Source organism: Grus americana, chromosome Z (assembly GCF_028858705.1).
Source record: "Grus americana isolate bGruAme1 chromosome Z, bGruAme1.mat, whole genome shotgun sequence".
NCBI classification, from domain to species: Eukaryota; Metazoa; Chordata; class Aves; order Gruiformes; family Gruidae; genus Grus; species Grus americana.
Window position 1 is genome coordinate 15,404,672 of NC_072891.1, and position 12,569 is coordinate 15,417,240.

At 40.4% G+C, this 12,569-nt stretch overlaps 1 protein-coding gene across 1 annotated transcript in view; it reads right to left on the minus strand.

The window, feature by feature from the left end:
* RICTOR (RPTOR independent companion of MTOR complex 2) overlaps window positions 1-12,004 on the minus strand; it is a 91,143-nt gene extending 79,139 nt beyond the window's left edge. Inside the window, exons 1-2 of the mRNA XM_054808888.1 lie at window positions 11,582-12,004; window positions 11,376-11,423 (exon numbers count right to left, since the gene is read on the minus strand). Of these exons, the coding sequence (XP_054664863.1) occupies window positions 11,376-11,423; window positions 11,582-11,630 (97 nt within the window). The 5' untranslated portion in view covers window positions 11,631-12,004. The remainder of the gene's footprint in view (window positions 1-11,375; window positions 11,424-11,581) is intronic.
* Between the last annotated feature and the right edge of the window lie 565 nt (window positions 12,005-12,569).

The window sequence follows — 12,569 nt, forward strand, 5'->3', positions numbered from 1 at the left end:
GATAAGTACAGGTGAACAAAATCAGTGATTTCTGCAGAATATACCTAGAGATTTATTTAGTTTGATTCCTATGGCTTCCACAGTTGAACCACAGATAAAGCACTTTGTGTTGAATACAACCACAGAGAAGTTCCAGTAACTCATGTTCATGAAAAAAGAAAGAAAATAAATGCTAACAACTCAGATTATTTTCACTTTTGCTGCTTAAGAAAGCTATGAATAAGTTAAAGTGGCTCACTAATATGGAAAAAAGCACATCTCCTCTCTTTCATGGCAGTCAGTAAAGAAAACTGCTCTTGCTGTATCAATCAGGTAGAAATTAACCTTCACATTTACAAAAGTGTCTATTAATTAGAAAGCAGTGCAAAAGACAGCATATCGAAGGTACAATCCAGGACTCACTAAAACCTCAGACAAAAATTGTTTTATCACGATTACACTTAGGAGTCTAATCCTTCCTATTTAGCTCTGTACATCTAGACTTGCATATATGTCCTTCCAAAAGTAAACAGGAAAGTAAAGTTTAAATGCTTACTGTGACCATATAGATTTATCTTTTGAAGATGTGCATAAAACACTGTAAATTAAAGATTTTTTTTTAATATTTCTAAGTATAGATAAACATGGAAAGAAATTCTGGTGGTGCAGTCAGCTTGAAGCCATGACAGCAGTTAAAAAATGGACCACTTCCCAAATTACTGTCTTACTATATTCTTTCTAACCAAGGCACTGAGATTATATGTGTAGAAAAGCCATCCCTACATCCTCACCCTTAGAATTGTGTTCCCAGTGTGTGATCTTGTATACCAAATTTGTGGACAGTGTTACTTTACTACTGAAACTTCTGAAAAACAGGTTTTATAGTCAAAATGTTAACAGCTTTTCTAGTATCTAAAGCTACAATATTACTACTTAAACACAGAACAAAGCTGAAGATTGGCCACATAAATTATTTTGGATTGCTATAGACAAAACACCTTTAAACTTCAAACACAGGAAGAAAAAACTGAAGGACCATTACAAGGGATAACTACAATGCCGATCTGAAAATTAATCACATATAGCTTTTGGTAAACAATCTATTCTTTAAACACTTGATAGCAGTACACAAACTACTGTCCTGCATCAGTTTCCTCAAAAACTAATTATAAAAAATACTAGGACTACACAAGGTACCAAGGCAGGTTTAAAAAAACCTGTTCTTTAAGTCTATTCATAGAGAACAAATGTTTGATTTAGTCCTCCATTTAAATTTACAGTTAGGTCTTCAACTCTCAGGAGGACGTGATGTTAATGCTAAGAATTCTAGCAATCATTCCTGGTATACACTGTCTTTGTGTATTACATACATATTTCTGCACCCCATGACAAGCATAATGCCATCTTTCTACAACAGCAGATACACAACTGTAAGTACTGCACACTACGGTGACTAAAACCAAGCTGAGACCATAGTCTCCTAACAAAATTTCTCTCTTTATGACTTCACAGTAAAATAGAAGCATAAATTATTCCAGAATACACAGTTAAACTCTTGAAGAACTTGCTCTAAAAGTTTCAATAGTTTAGATGTTTAAAAGAAAAAGGGGCAAGAAAAAAAAACGACAAAAAGAACACAAACAGAGGCACAAAATGCTGGAGGCTGGGGAATGCTCCAGGGCAGCGCAACTATGTGTTTGTTTGCCCTGTTGTTCTCCTCTCCTCTGCATCAATCATGAGCTAATGTCAAAGACAGAACACACAAGGTTGGAGTGACCCAGTACATCTGTTCTTATGCTCAAAAGCCAATAAAAAGCTGGAAGATTAGCCTTTCCCGGATTCACAACATCGGTTATGTTGGTATACAAATCAAAGTGATGCTTTCCAGAACATCAACTAAGAATTTGAATGGTGAATATGAGTTTATTGTAATGGTTTAGAAAATTATCTTCAGTTCCTCCAACCCACTTTCTTATTTTCTGCCAGCAATTCTAGAAATAAAATTCAGGACAGTCACAATTTTTAGTTGCTTTAACAAAAGATATACTGTAACTGCTTTACATCATGCAACTACTATTTGTTGAGTGTATCAGGCAAATTCCTTTCAAAACTACTCAAAAGAATTCTGATCATTTATTTCTCTGAATATTATTAACTGGCTTGTCAGTTTGATAATATCACTGATAATAGAAGAAAATTTGTGAAAGGGAGAAATATGCTCATATCTAAGAATATTTTCCCAATTAATATCCTGATTATTCTCTGCATCATTTGATTAGTTCAAGAACCCAGAAATATGCTTTTACATTGTGTGTCATGTAAGAAAAAGCCTAGCAACACCAGCATACGCAGGATCACCTGGTTTGCCGATGAAGACATGAAGAGCAATTTGGCAAGACATGAAAAGTGCAAATAACACCCTCAAATTCAAACATTAATAAAGGTGCACAACTAGAAACTGCAAGTAATTCACAGACAGCACTAACTGCAGCAGGAAACCTTTTAACTGTGGCAAATGTGTGAAGTGATAACTACCCCACCTAAAATGCTATAACCAGAAGACTTCAGAACGGTGTACAGACTGATGATGCTTGGGAACCCCAGTCCCTTGTACTAGGGACAGAACAGGTCTCATCCATCTATAGCTCTGACTGTTCAAGAATTTCGCTCTTTCTCCTGGAAAGGTCATTTTCAGAGAAGGGACAGGAGTGACATACTTAAGCTTCACAACAAGATCTAAGTACAATTCTTTAAACAGAAGACACCTAATTTGTTGGTCAATTTCAACACAGAAAAATCTATCCCATTAAAGTAACAGGCTAACCTAAAAAACTGAGCTGGAAACAACACATTTATGGAATCAGCAAATTTTTTTTCCTTTTTTTTTTATTTCACAAAAAACCTCCAAACAAGAAAATCCAACAGTAAGTCTACCCATGAGAATCACATATGGTTTGCATAAAGGAGATGAACACATTCTAAATTCTCTAGATAGGAGGTTGCTAAAGCCGAATTCTGACTTCACTGATGCTCAGAAGGTAACAAAGGAAAAACATTACTTATATTTAATCATTTTTTAAAAACTGATTTTCAGGAAACAGCTGTTCTTGACGGTACTCTATTTTTATAAAATAATTTTAAAAGTGTTTAAGACCAGGTTGGATGAGGCTTTGGGCAACGTGGTCTAGTGGAGGGTGTCCCTGCCCATGGCAGAGGGGTTGGAACTAGATGGTCTTTAAGGTCCCTTCCAACCCAAACCATTCCATGATTATAGTCTGTCTACATTTCAAGAAGAAAACCAATCTTTTATGCAGCTAAAAAAAAAACCCAAATCCCTGTATTATTCACCATACATTGTTACATGAAGATATTAATGAAGTTATTCTTTGCTACTTTTATAATTATATTTTTCCATAAATTAAGGCCATATTGTTTTTCTTTAAATACTTTACCTCTATGCACAAGTATCTCCTGCTAATCATTCCGCAGTCTTAATTTAACAGCTGTAGTCCATTTCACAACAAATAAAGTTTATGCAAATGGAGTACAGAGATGTCCTTCTCATTTTAACTAAAATGCTAACTGAGAGTAGTAATTTCAACTATAGGTAACTCTCCTAGCTCATCTTTACCATTTTGCAATACTTTTGGTCTTAGACTCACAAGGTTACTCAAAGTATCACTGATAAACAGCATGAAACTTTGTTCACTACCCATTCCTCCAACTGAAAGGAAATTCAGAGTCTTTGTGCTTTTCATTTTACATCTCAGACAATTAAGCATATTTAATATCTACAAAATAAGTAATTTCAAAAGTAGCTTTCTGAAACATTCCAGGAGCAGGTACCTGAATAAATGGTCAGATGTAGCCAGAACTGTAGCAGTAGGTAGCACTTGGACTAAAATGAGCTTAGAGAGGTCTAGGTAGTCAAGAACAAAACTAGTAACTTCAGAAGCAAAATCTCCCCTTTCAGGAAAACTTTCATAAAGGCTCTATCACACAGAGTAATTTATTAACAAACAGTGTTGATTCTAAGGTAATTGCTGTTCAGGTAGAATTTGGGAGAAAAGACTTCCTCATAATATTTAGTTACCCAAACCTACTCAGGCCACCATTGAGATGCAGCTTGCTACACTCTGATGAATAACAGAAACAGAAGAATGAGTCCTACAGAGCTTTCAGGTATGTGCTAACACCAAAATTCAGAAAATACAACTGTAAGTAGGGGAGTTTGTTCTCTGGGTTTTTTTTTTTTTTTAATTGGGTTTTGTGTTGGTTTTTTAACTCAGTTTTCTCTTTTCACTTACGCATCTTTAACCAGTGTTCCTCCTCTTCAGATACAAGGATTCACTCTTTACTAATAATGATCCGAAGTTTTGCTAACTCCTACTTTTTTCCTGATGCATTCTACCCCAATTTTCCATCACCAAAACAGATGCTTGGCAAATGAAAAAATAATTTCTGCAGTATGCACGAATATATAAATACTACAGATTTTTAAACTAAAGCAAAATACATTTTGTAGTGACAGTGAAAGTTACAAGCAGTCCACTTAGTTTGTCAAATAACAGCCAGCACTTGTGTGGCAGCATGATAGCACCTTCCCTTCTGTATCAGAACTCCTCACAAGAGTGTTGCTCAGTGTGCAGATTCACCTGCACTATGATATAAGTGTCTGCCTACCTGCATGCAGTTAAAAACACTTCCAATGAAAAGCAAATCCCTTTTTATCTATGCTGTAGTTATCAAAGCATCAAGTCACATGCTTATGTCTTAGTTGTAAGAAGCTAGCTGGTTTTAAGGTAGATAACTGATGTCATTTATTATTATAAAAAGTCACAGGCAAGAGTCTCAATTAGTATGAAAGATAAAAAGCTTATCCATTCTTTCAGTACAATCCCCCAAACTAGTCAGCCATCATTTCAACATGAATTATCAAGCCATCCTATAACTGTCTTTAACATCATTCTTTTCTGCAGTGGTTGGGTTTGTATGGATATAAACAGTTGGAAAACAACGTATTTTCACTATTAACTGACTATTTCACTTCTCACTTTAAAGAGAAAAATTCTACCTGATATTGGGTATCTCTTCTATGTTATTAGGGTAAAACTTCTGAGATTGCTAGGTAACTGGTAAAGTATGCATGAAGATTACGAGATTGGGAAAGTAAGTGATGTATTTCTTTCTGGGAAGGCTATCATTGACACAGCTTCCTTATTTACTGTAATTATGATGAGGGGTGTGTTTCTTTACATGCCATCTACACTGGATAGCTCTGACAAAAAAATCCTGAAATTAAGTATTGCATTAATCTCAAAGGGGGATGGGATGGAGGGAAGAGAAGGAAAGAAAAAAAATCTTAAGAACATCTATGACAAATACTAAAACATTCATATCAAGAAGAGAAACTAGAGATTTTGGTACTTCAGTTTTTAAGATTCAAATGAAGCGCAGGGGGAAGGAAGCAGAATACTATAATATTGTGGAAACACAGCATTGCTTAAACACCTAAGAAGCTATTTATACCAATCCAAATCACAGAACAATCTCTTTTGTCAAATAGAAATAGAAACCACAAGATATTAGAACAGTCATTTTATTCTCTGCCCTTCAGAAGAAAAATGCTGACATTTGTTGACCAATCTGAACCACAGCAGCAAAAATATGAAAAACCCACCCACGACAACAAATTTAGAGATGCGGCACACAAAAACTTTAAAGACAGATATGAACGCAGATCTTAAGACATTACAGTGCCTAGCTCCTACAGATACCTTGATGCCAGCTAAGCAAGTCATAAGGTTTTAAAGTTGCCTTTTGTTAAGATTTTTCCTTCATTAAAAATGTTGTCCCTGTTTTCAAGAAACGAAAAGTGAAAATATTGTAAGCACATACCATTTTAGTAGTTCTGAGAAGTCTTAAGATTATAAAACCAGTAATACCTTAGGAAGCAAAGGCAAAGGTACACAAGTATTATTAATCTAACCAGGCCAGTACACTATACAATTCCAAAATAATGGTCAACTAAAGCACAAATGCAGACAGGAAAGCTAAGTGTACGTCTTATTTTTGGAGTGCATATACTCAGCATCTCTAACTTTCTTACTTTTGAAACCTACCAAAAGGTTACATGTTGCCCAAAAAGTCAGCAGGCCACCATCACTTATCACTTCCCTTTTGGTCTCCCTATATAAAAAACCCCCAAATACAAGAATAACGCAGTAGAAAATTTTTCAGACAGCAATACAAGTAAGATCTCTTTCCAGTTGTTTTTCAAGTTGCCCCTTTATATCTCAGAAGAACCAAAAAAAATGTTACTAGTTACCTTCTTGCTCCTATTACTGCTTCTGTTACAGATTCCCAAACTAGGAAGCAAAAAACCAGCCATTGCTCTGTGATCTGCTCCAATACAAGCATCCTGCCATAGTTACCTATCACAATGATGGCATACTGCAAAGCAAGGGTGAAAGGTACCCACACATTTTGTTTATTTAGGTGTTTTTGAAATACTGTTTCTACCATATGGCAGAGCATCACTTCTCCGTATTTTCAACCCAGACCACGTATTGAAAGAGTATGCAAAGAAGAACTTAAAAAAGCTTTTCATAACAGTCCTGCTGTTAGCGTGGAAGAAGTGCCTTTGAGCCGCCAAGAAAGTATACACCAGCTACCATCTCTGCACCAGTTCCCTACTGCCTTGCTGCAAGCACTCCAAAAGGGTTTTTTTTCCCTCCCCCACTACTTGAGCTCTCAGTACCAGACAGGTGTGCAGTGTCCCTCCCTGCTTCTTCCATACTGATGAAGGAAGCTAGAAATGGTGTGGTCATCAAATCTCAAGCTGAATTTGGAAACAAAATTCATCCAGCCTTCTTTGACTATCCCACAAATAACCCTTAAAAATGCCTGACATTTTTGTGGGCTGTAAACTGCAAATAGCATCTTAAGATGTTTGCCCTGCATGCAATGCATTACGATTTGCCATGTGGGCACATGGAATCAAATACAACATGGTTTAAAGTGATGCAAGCACAGTAAGAAAAGTAATACAGTTCAGATCTCATGAAGTTAAATGGAACTTCTGTATCTTATTTTTACCTACATGACAGAAAGAAGTGATGAACAATGGAGGTAAAAAAGGAAAAGGATATTTTTTTTTTCAGATAACACTAGCCAATTTCGTGAAACTCTCAGGGAGAAAAAAAAAGCCAGTTCTCAGCTACTTTATTGATATCTGTCTTGTGTTGTAGTTAGGAGACTCAACATGTACAAAATAGAGAGAATTGGATGTACAAGAAAAGCTACTAAATCAAAGTAGCATCTCATAATGAATTTGTTTATGAATAAAAAATGAAAGTACTGATGTTGGATAGGTGCGTTTCAGTTAAAGAGTACACAATCAGAAAGTGAAGACTGTTACCCTCAAAAAGGAGGAAATGAAGACATACAAACATGAACAGCACTTGATCATCAGCAGTTGGCACCCTTCTATCTCTCCAAAGCTTCTACAAGTAAACAAGTCTGAAAAGTTCCTAATAGCCATTGCAGGCTTAGAGCTACAGGAATCCAAGAAAACGGGGTCCCCTGAAGGAAAGACATTTAAAGGAGCCTGACTACAGATAAGGTACTGTGAGACACAGCTCTCAACTAGGCAAGTTCTAAACTACTCAGGCCTTCACAACCCAATGGCAACAGCTGAAACTCCAACAAAGGAAAAGGTATTGGTCACCCAACAGAAGGCAGAGATTCAGTTATGGAGGTAAGCAAAGAATTTAGCAGCAAACAAAGTGTGGATTACACAAGCTTTTTACAGTGCCCAGGGATTTGGAGGTATACAGGCTTCTGTAATTCAGCTTGGAATACCTGTAAAACAGTCAGAGACAAAGATGAATTATGCTAAAAGCATATACTACTCGTATTGTGGTTACATACACAATCATTACAAGACTCAATGCAAGAATTCCTACCAAAAGCACTAACCTGGTTGGTAACTCCAGCTGTCCTTTCTGGTCTTAAGAAGTTATGTGCTTGATTTCAGTAGCCTAATTAAACCAATCTGCCTCTTCCCATTGCTAATTCCTTCCACATCACTGCAATGGGAGCTGCATTGATGGCAAGTCTGTCCTCCTTTTCTGCTCTATTCTGAGCAGGTAATGTAACACAAGGCCAAAACCCAAGTACGCGGAATCCCAATTATTAATTGCAATTTTGTAATCAACAGAAGACACAACATATGATCTTAAGTAGACAAAAAATGAGTCCAACCTGTATCTGCACAGTTTTTTCTTACTATACCAACACTATGCCCAACTATATTTGGGGACAATTTTTCCAGAGTTGATCATCCTTTCAGGCAAACTAATTTTTCTTAAGAAAATTATTGCCCCAAAAGAAGATTTATCAAAATCCTCTTAAAAGATTGGGTACAGCCAGGGCTAAGTGGCCCAGAAGTTAGAAAACAAACAACAACAAAAACCCACCCAGAAACAGCAAACCACAGACTTTACATTATCATCTTTAACCAGGCTAACAGAGGGTTCACATACACAACACATCATATAAAATGCCTTTCATAAACATTATTATATATCATTTTTAAAAAGACAGAGCACCAAGAAGCTCCAAAGAGCAAAACCCTACTGCACCAGTCACGGTAAAAGAGACTCATATAAGAGAACAACATGGTGGGTTCTGGAAAAACATGGACAACCCTCAAACTACAGCAGAAAACAGCAAACAAAAAAAGCACACAGAGAAAGGTAGATCAGCTCTACAAGCAGATCTACAAGCACTCCCCAAGCCTTACTGTGCAAAAAGCAAGGAAGAAGTAGGACCCAAAGCAGCACCCAGGGCTAGCACCCTCCTCGCATCTATCGTTAGTTCTGAAATACTTAATAACAGCACTGGCCTCTTGCACGGAAAGAGCGTAGTTAATATATAGTCCACAGGTATGGACTAGTGAAGGACTGACTTGTATGCTAAGTCATGTTCATCAAGCCATCACTAATAAGAACCTGTTTGAAACAAGGCAATACCAACATTATTTCACATGTTTGTAATAAGGCGGCCACGGTAACTAGAAACATACGGCTAAGGCACTGTTTATGGTGATTCGCTACTTTGGCCGAATCAGATACTTCATATTAATCAACACAAAGTTCAGTTCTCTGGGGAAACAAAAACCATTAGAATATTCTTCTAAATTGCTGAAAATGTGAGCCCTGTGGAAAACTGTGATCTGCTCAACACAGTGAATCAAAACAGTGTATTACTAGTAGTGAACTATGGTAACAATTTAAAATATTTAAACTAATTGCTTATACAACTATTATAACAGCTGGAAAAACAAACATTCATTGTGTTCAGTGTGAAAATCAAGTTATCATCAAGTAACTCATCAAGTTGAGTTAATGTCTTGCTGAGGCTTTAAAAGTTTTTACTTTTCTCTTTAAAATGAAATAAATGCCTACTGTGGATAGCTATACAATTTCTGATCAGTCAGCTGTAGTTTCTCTGACAAAAAACCAAAACGCCGACCTTTCTGATAAGGGGTTCATAATGAAGTTTAAAGCAGTGTCTTATTCAACTGCAATCACTACAACAATTATTTATTTATTTTTAAACAGGGGCTATATACAGTCACAGTGCAAAATATGATTTTTAATACAATGAAAAAAAGATATTTTTCATCTTACCCAAGAGCCTCTTTTCTAATACAATACACATGCAGTAGTTATAGTGCTATTACTAAAGGTCTCACAGAATCGGTAAGTGGCTGAAAACACTTCACGGCAAAAACCAATATCATAGTGATAGTCACCTATCAAATTCTGAGTAAAAAATTTCAAACACATCTAAAAATTACCCCTCCAGAATTTAAATTTCGTGTATCGTTCCTTCATATCAAAAACTTCAGTATGCCACACTACGTAACAAAGTTACTAAACCCATTCATTAATATCCTGATTCCGTAAGTTTCATAAACAGATACCACTGCTTACACTAATAATTGTGTCACGCATTTGAACTGTTAAGGCCTTTGTCCCACATTTTGCTGATGAAAGTTTCACTTGTTTTAATTTTAAAGACACTGTCTCACTAAAGTAATTGTGTCCATTTGGAGATAAGGTGGGAAGAGACACAAGAGCCTATTTCTTTAAATAGAAAAAACCTCAGCACTTTTCCCAGGAACTCAAATAAACTTGTAAATATGATATGTATATGCAGAGATATCGCTCAGCCCATGGTAAAACTGCTTAATAACAAAATTCTAAACGGATAGGGGAGGAAAAAAAAAGAATTAGACATTGAATTGTTGATACAGCCTCTTACTAAGCTCAAAACTGTACTGATGCTGTGAATATTTGTATTTCCTTTACATTTCACAGTCCACTTTTATCTCATTGATTGTCATTTCCCTCCCTACTTCCTCATAAAATGGATCTATTCAACATAGCAGCAGTCCTGGATGTCCTGAAGCAGAACAGTTATACTACAAGAATCGACTTTATTCCCTCCCCCAGACCAAGATCCTCTGCCCCAGGGAAGATCATCGCTTCTAGTGGGCCAGGTTTCCTTTCTGCATTTTATGTGGTTCTTTGGGAGAATCTAACACTCACCTTAGCCCTCAGCAAGGCAAGGTGCTATGCATTTGGGTAGGGAATGAGTTCCTACTTGTCTGGGGCAAAATTAGTTAGTAGGTAGCAGATGTTATTGTTGCTTCCTTCCTCTCACTCTCCCCCCTCCATACATCTGAGAGCAGTGGAGGATGTTTAGAGCATTTTAACCAGTGGAGATGAGTGCCTTCTGGTCTTACCGCAAGAAGCTCAAAGCAAGCACCGCGGCCAGGCGGCCTAGGACAAGCAAGGATATATGACCAGGGATGGAGACAGGACCAGCCGCCACTGCCGAGGTGCTCCCCAGAGGCGCACGGCCCGACCCGCCGGGTGGAGTGGCGGCCTGAGGGAGCCCCGGCGGCGAGACCGACGGGCGCGGCACGGGCAGCCCCACTGCGGGACGGACGCTGTAAACAGCCCCATCTGCAAGCAACGACCTCCTCCGAAAGCAACCCCAGAAGCGGCCGAGGAGCCTCTGCCGACGCGCAGGGGCTTCCCTGGCCTGAGGCCAGCCCTGTGGCCCCGGCACGGCGGTGCCCGAGCTGCCCCGCAGACGGCGGGGCTGAGGCTTCCACCTACGGGCAGCTCCGCTCGCCACAGGACGCCGGGCAGCCCACCGACACCGGCACCCTGCTCCCTCCTCGCCTCCCCCCCACCGAGCCCCCGCTGCCGTCCCGGAGCACCAGGCCGCTCGCCGCCGCCGGCTTCCCCCGCCCTCCGCCGCGGCCGCGCAGCGAGGGGCAGGCGGCGACCCCCGCCCCGCCGGCCCCCAGACTGTACCTCGGCTGAGATCGAGGGGGACGTTCTCCTCGCCACTGTCGTTCCGACCTACAGGGACGGGGGAAGAGAAGCGCGTTAGGCTGGCGGGGAGGAAGGAGCCCGAGAAGAAAGGGAGGGAGAGAACGGAGGGGGCGGCTGGCCACCGGCGTGGAGCGAGAGTCGGCGGGGGAACAGCCTGCCGCCGCGGCCTGCCCGGGGCTCCTTACCTCGGACGCGGTACGTCCTCAACGAGCGGGCGCGGAGACTCACCGCCATGTTTACGGCCCCGCAGTCACAACACCGGAAACCTCGCCCGCTCTCGCGAGGAGAAATCCGCGGAGCCGCCGCCACGACCGGCACCCCCTCCTCTCCGTCCGCCCGCGCCGCTGGCGGGAGGAGCGCGGGGGTGGCTGAGGCGGAGCTGAGGAAGAGTGAGCGCCCGTTGCTTGGCCGCAGTTTCTCTCCTGTGTCGGACTAGTGCCCGGTGGCTCTGAGGGGGGGGCTTAAGTAGAGGGCGGGTGAGGGCTGGAGCTCCTCAGCCTCTCTGGGGCGGTGACGGAGGGCTCCGCTTGGCTGGGAGCACGCCTGGGTCACGCTTCCACAGCGGCTCGGGTTTCCGACACCTGGGCGCCCACCCCGCCGCCCCGAGCCGCTGTGGAAGCGTGACTGAAGGAGCACTGGTCTCCTCCAGAGCAGCGCGGTTCTAGGGGCCCTGTTCACTGTGGGGTTCTCAGGCAGGTCAGCCCCGAGAGGTCCAAGCCGAGGGGGGAAAAGGAGGGTGGCGGGAACGAAGTGGCATCTGAGGGAGAGAAAACGTGGCGAAATGCCTCCTTTTCCTGCAGAGCCTGCTTTGCTGCGAACTGGCTTCCTACATAACTGCTCTGTCACCACATCTGAAGGTTTTCGTCTGTGAAGCGATTTTTTTTTCCTCCTCTTTCCTTTGGTTTTGTTTTTATGAGGTTTTGCCGCTTAGTTTTCCTTTTTTAAGCTGCACTTGCCTTGTGAGATGGTAATTCACGCGGATACGGCATGACCATTGGCTTTGTACACCGGATGTTTTCTGCACTCTGCTTTTTAATGTGAAGTAATTAAAAACAGGAAAAAATATCTTTTCGTTGCTTTCTTGATTTACTCGCAGTGTGTTTCACAGCAGTCTCAAGTGTTGATGTGATTCGTACCTTAATATTTATTGAGCTTAAAAATAAGTGTGTATAT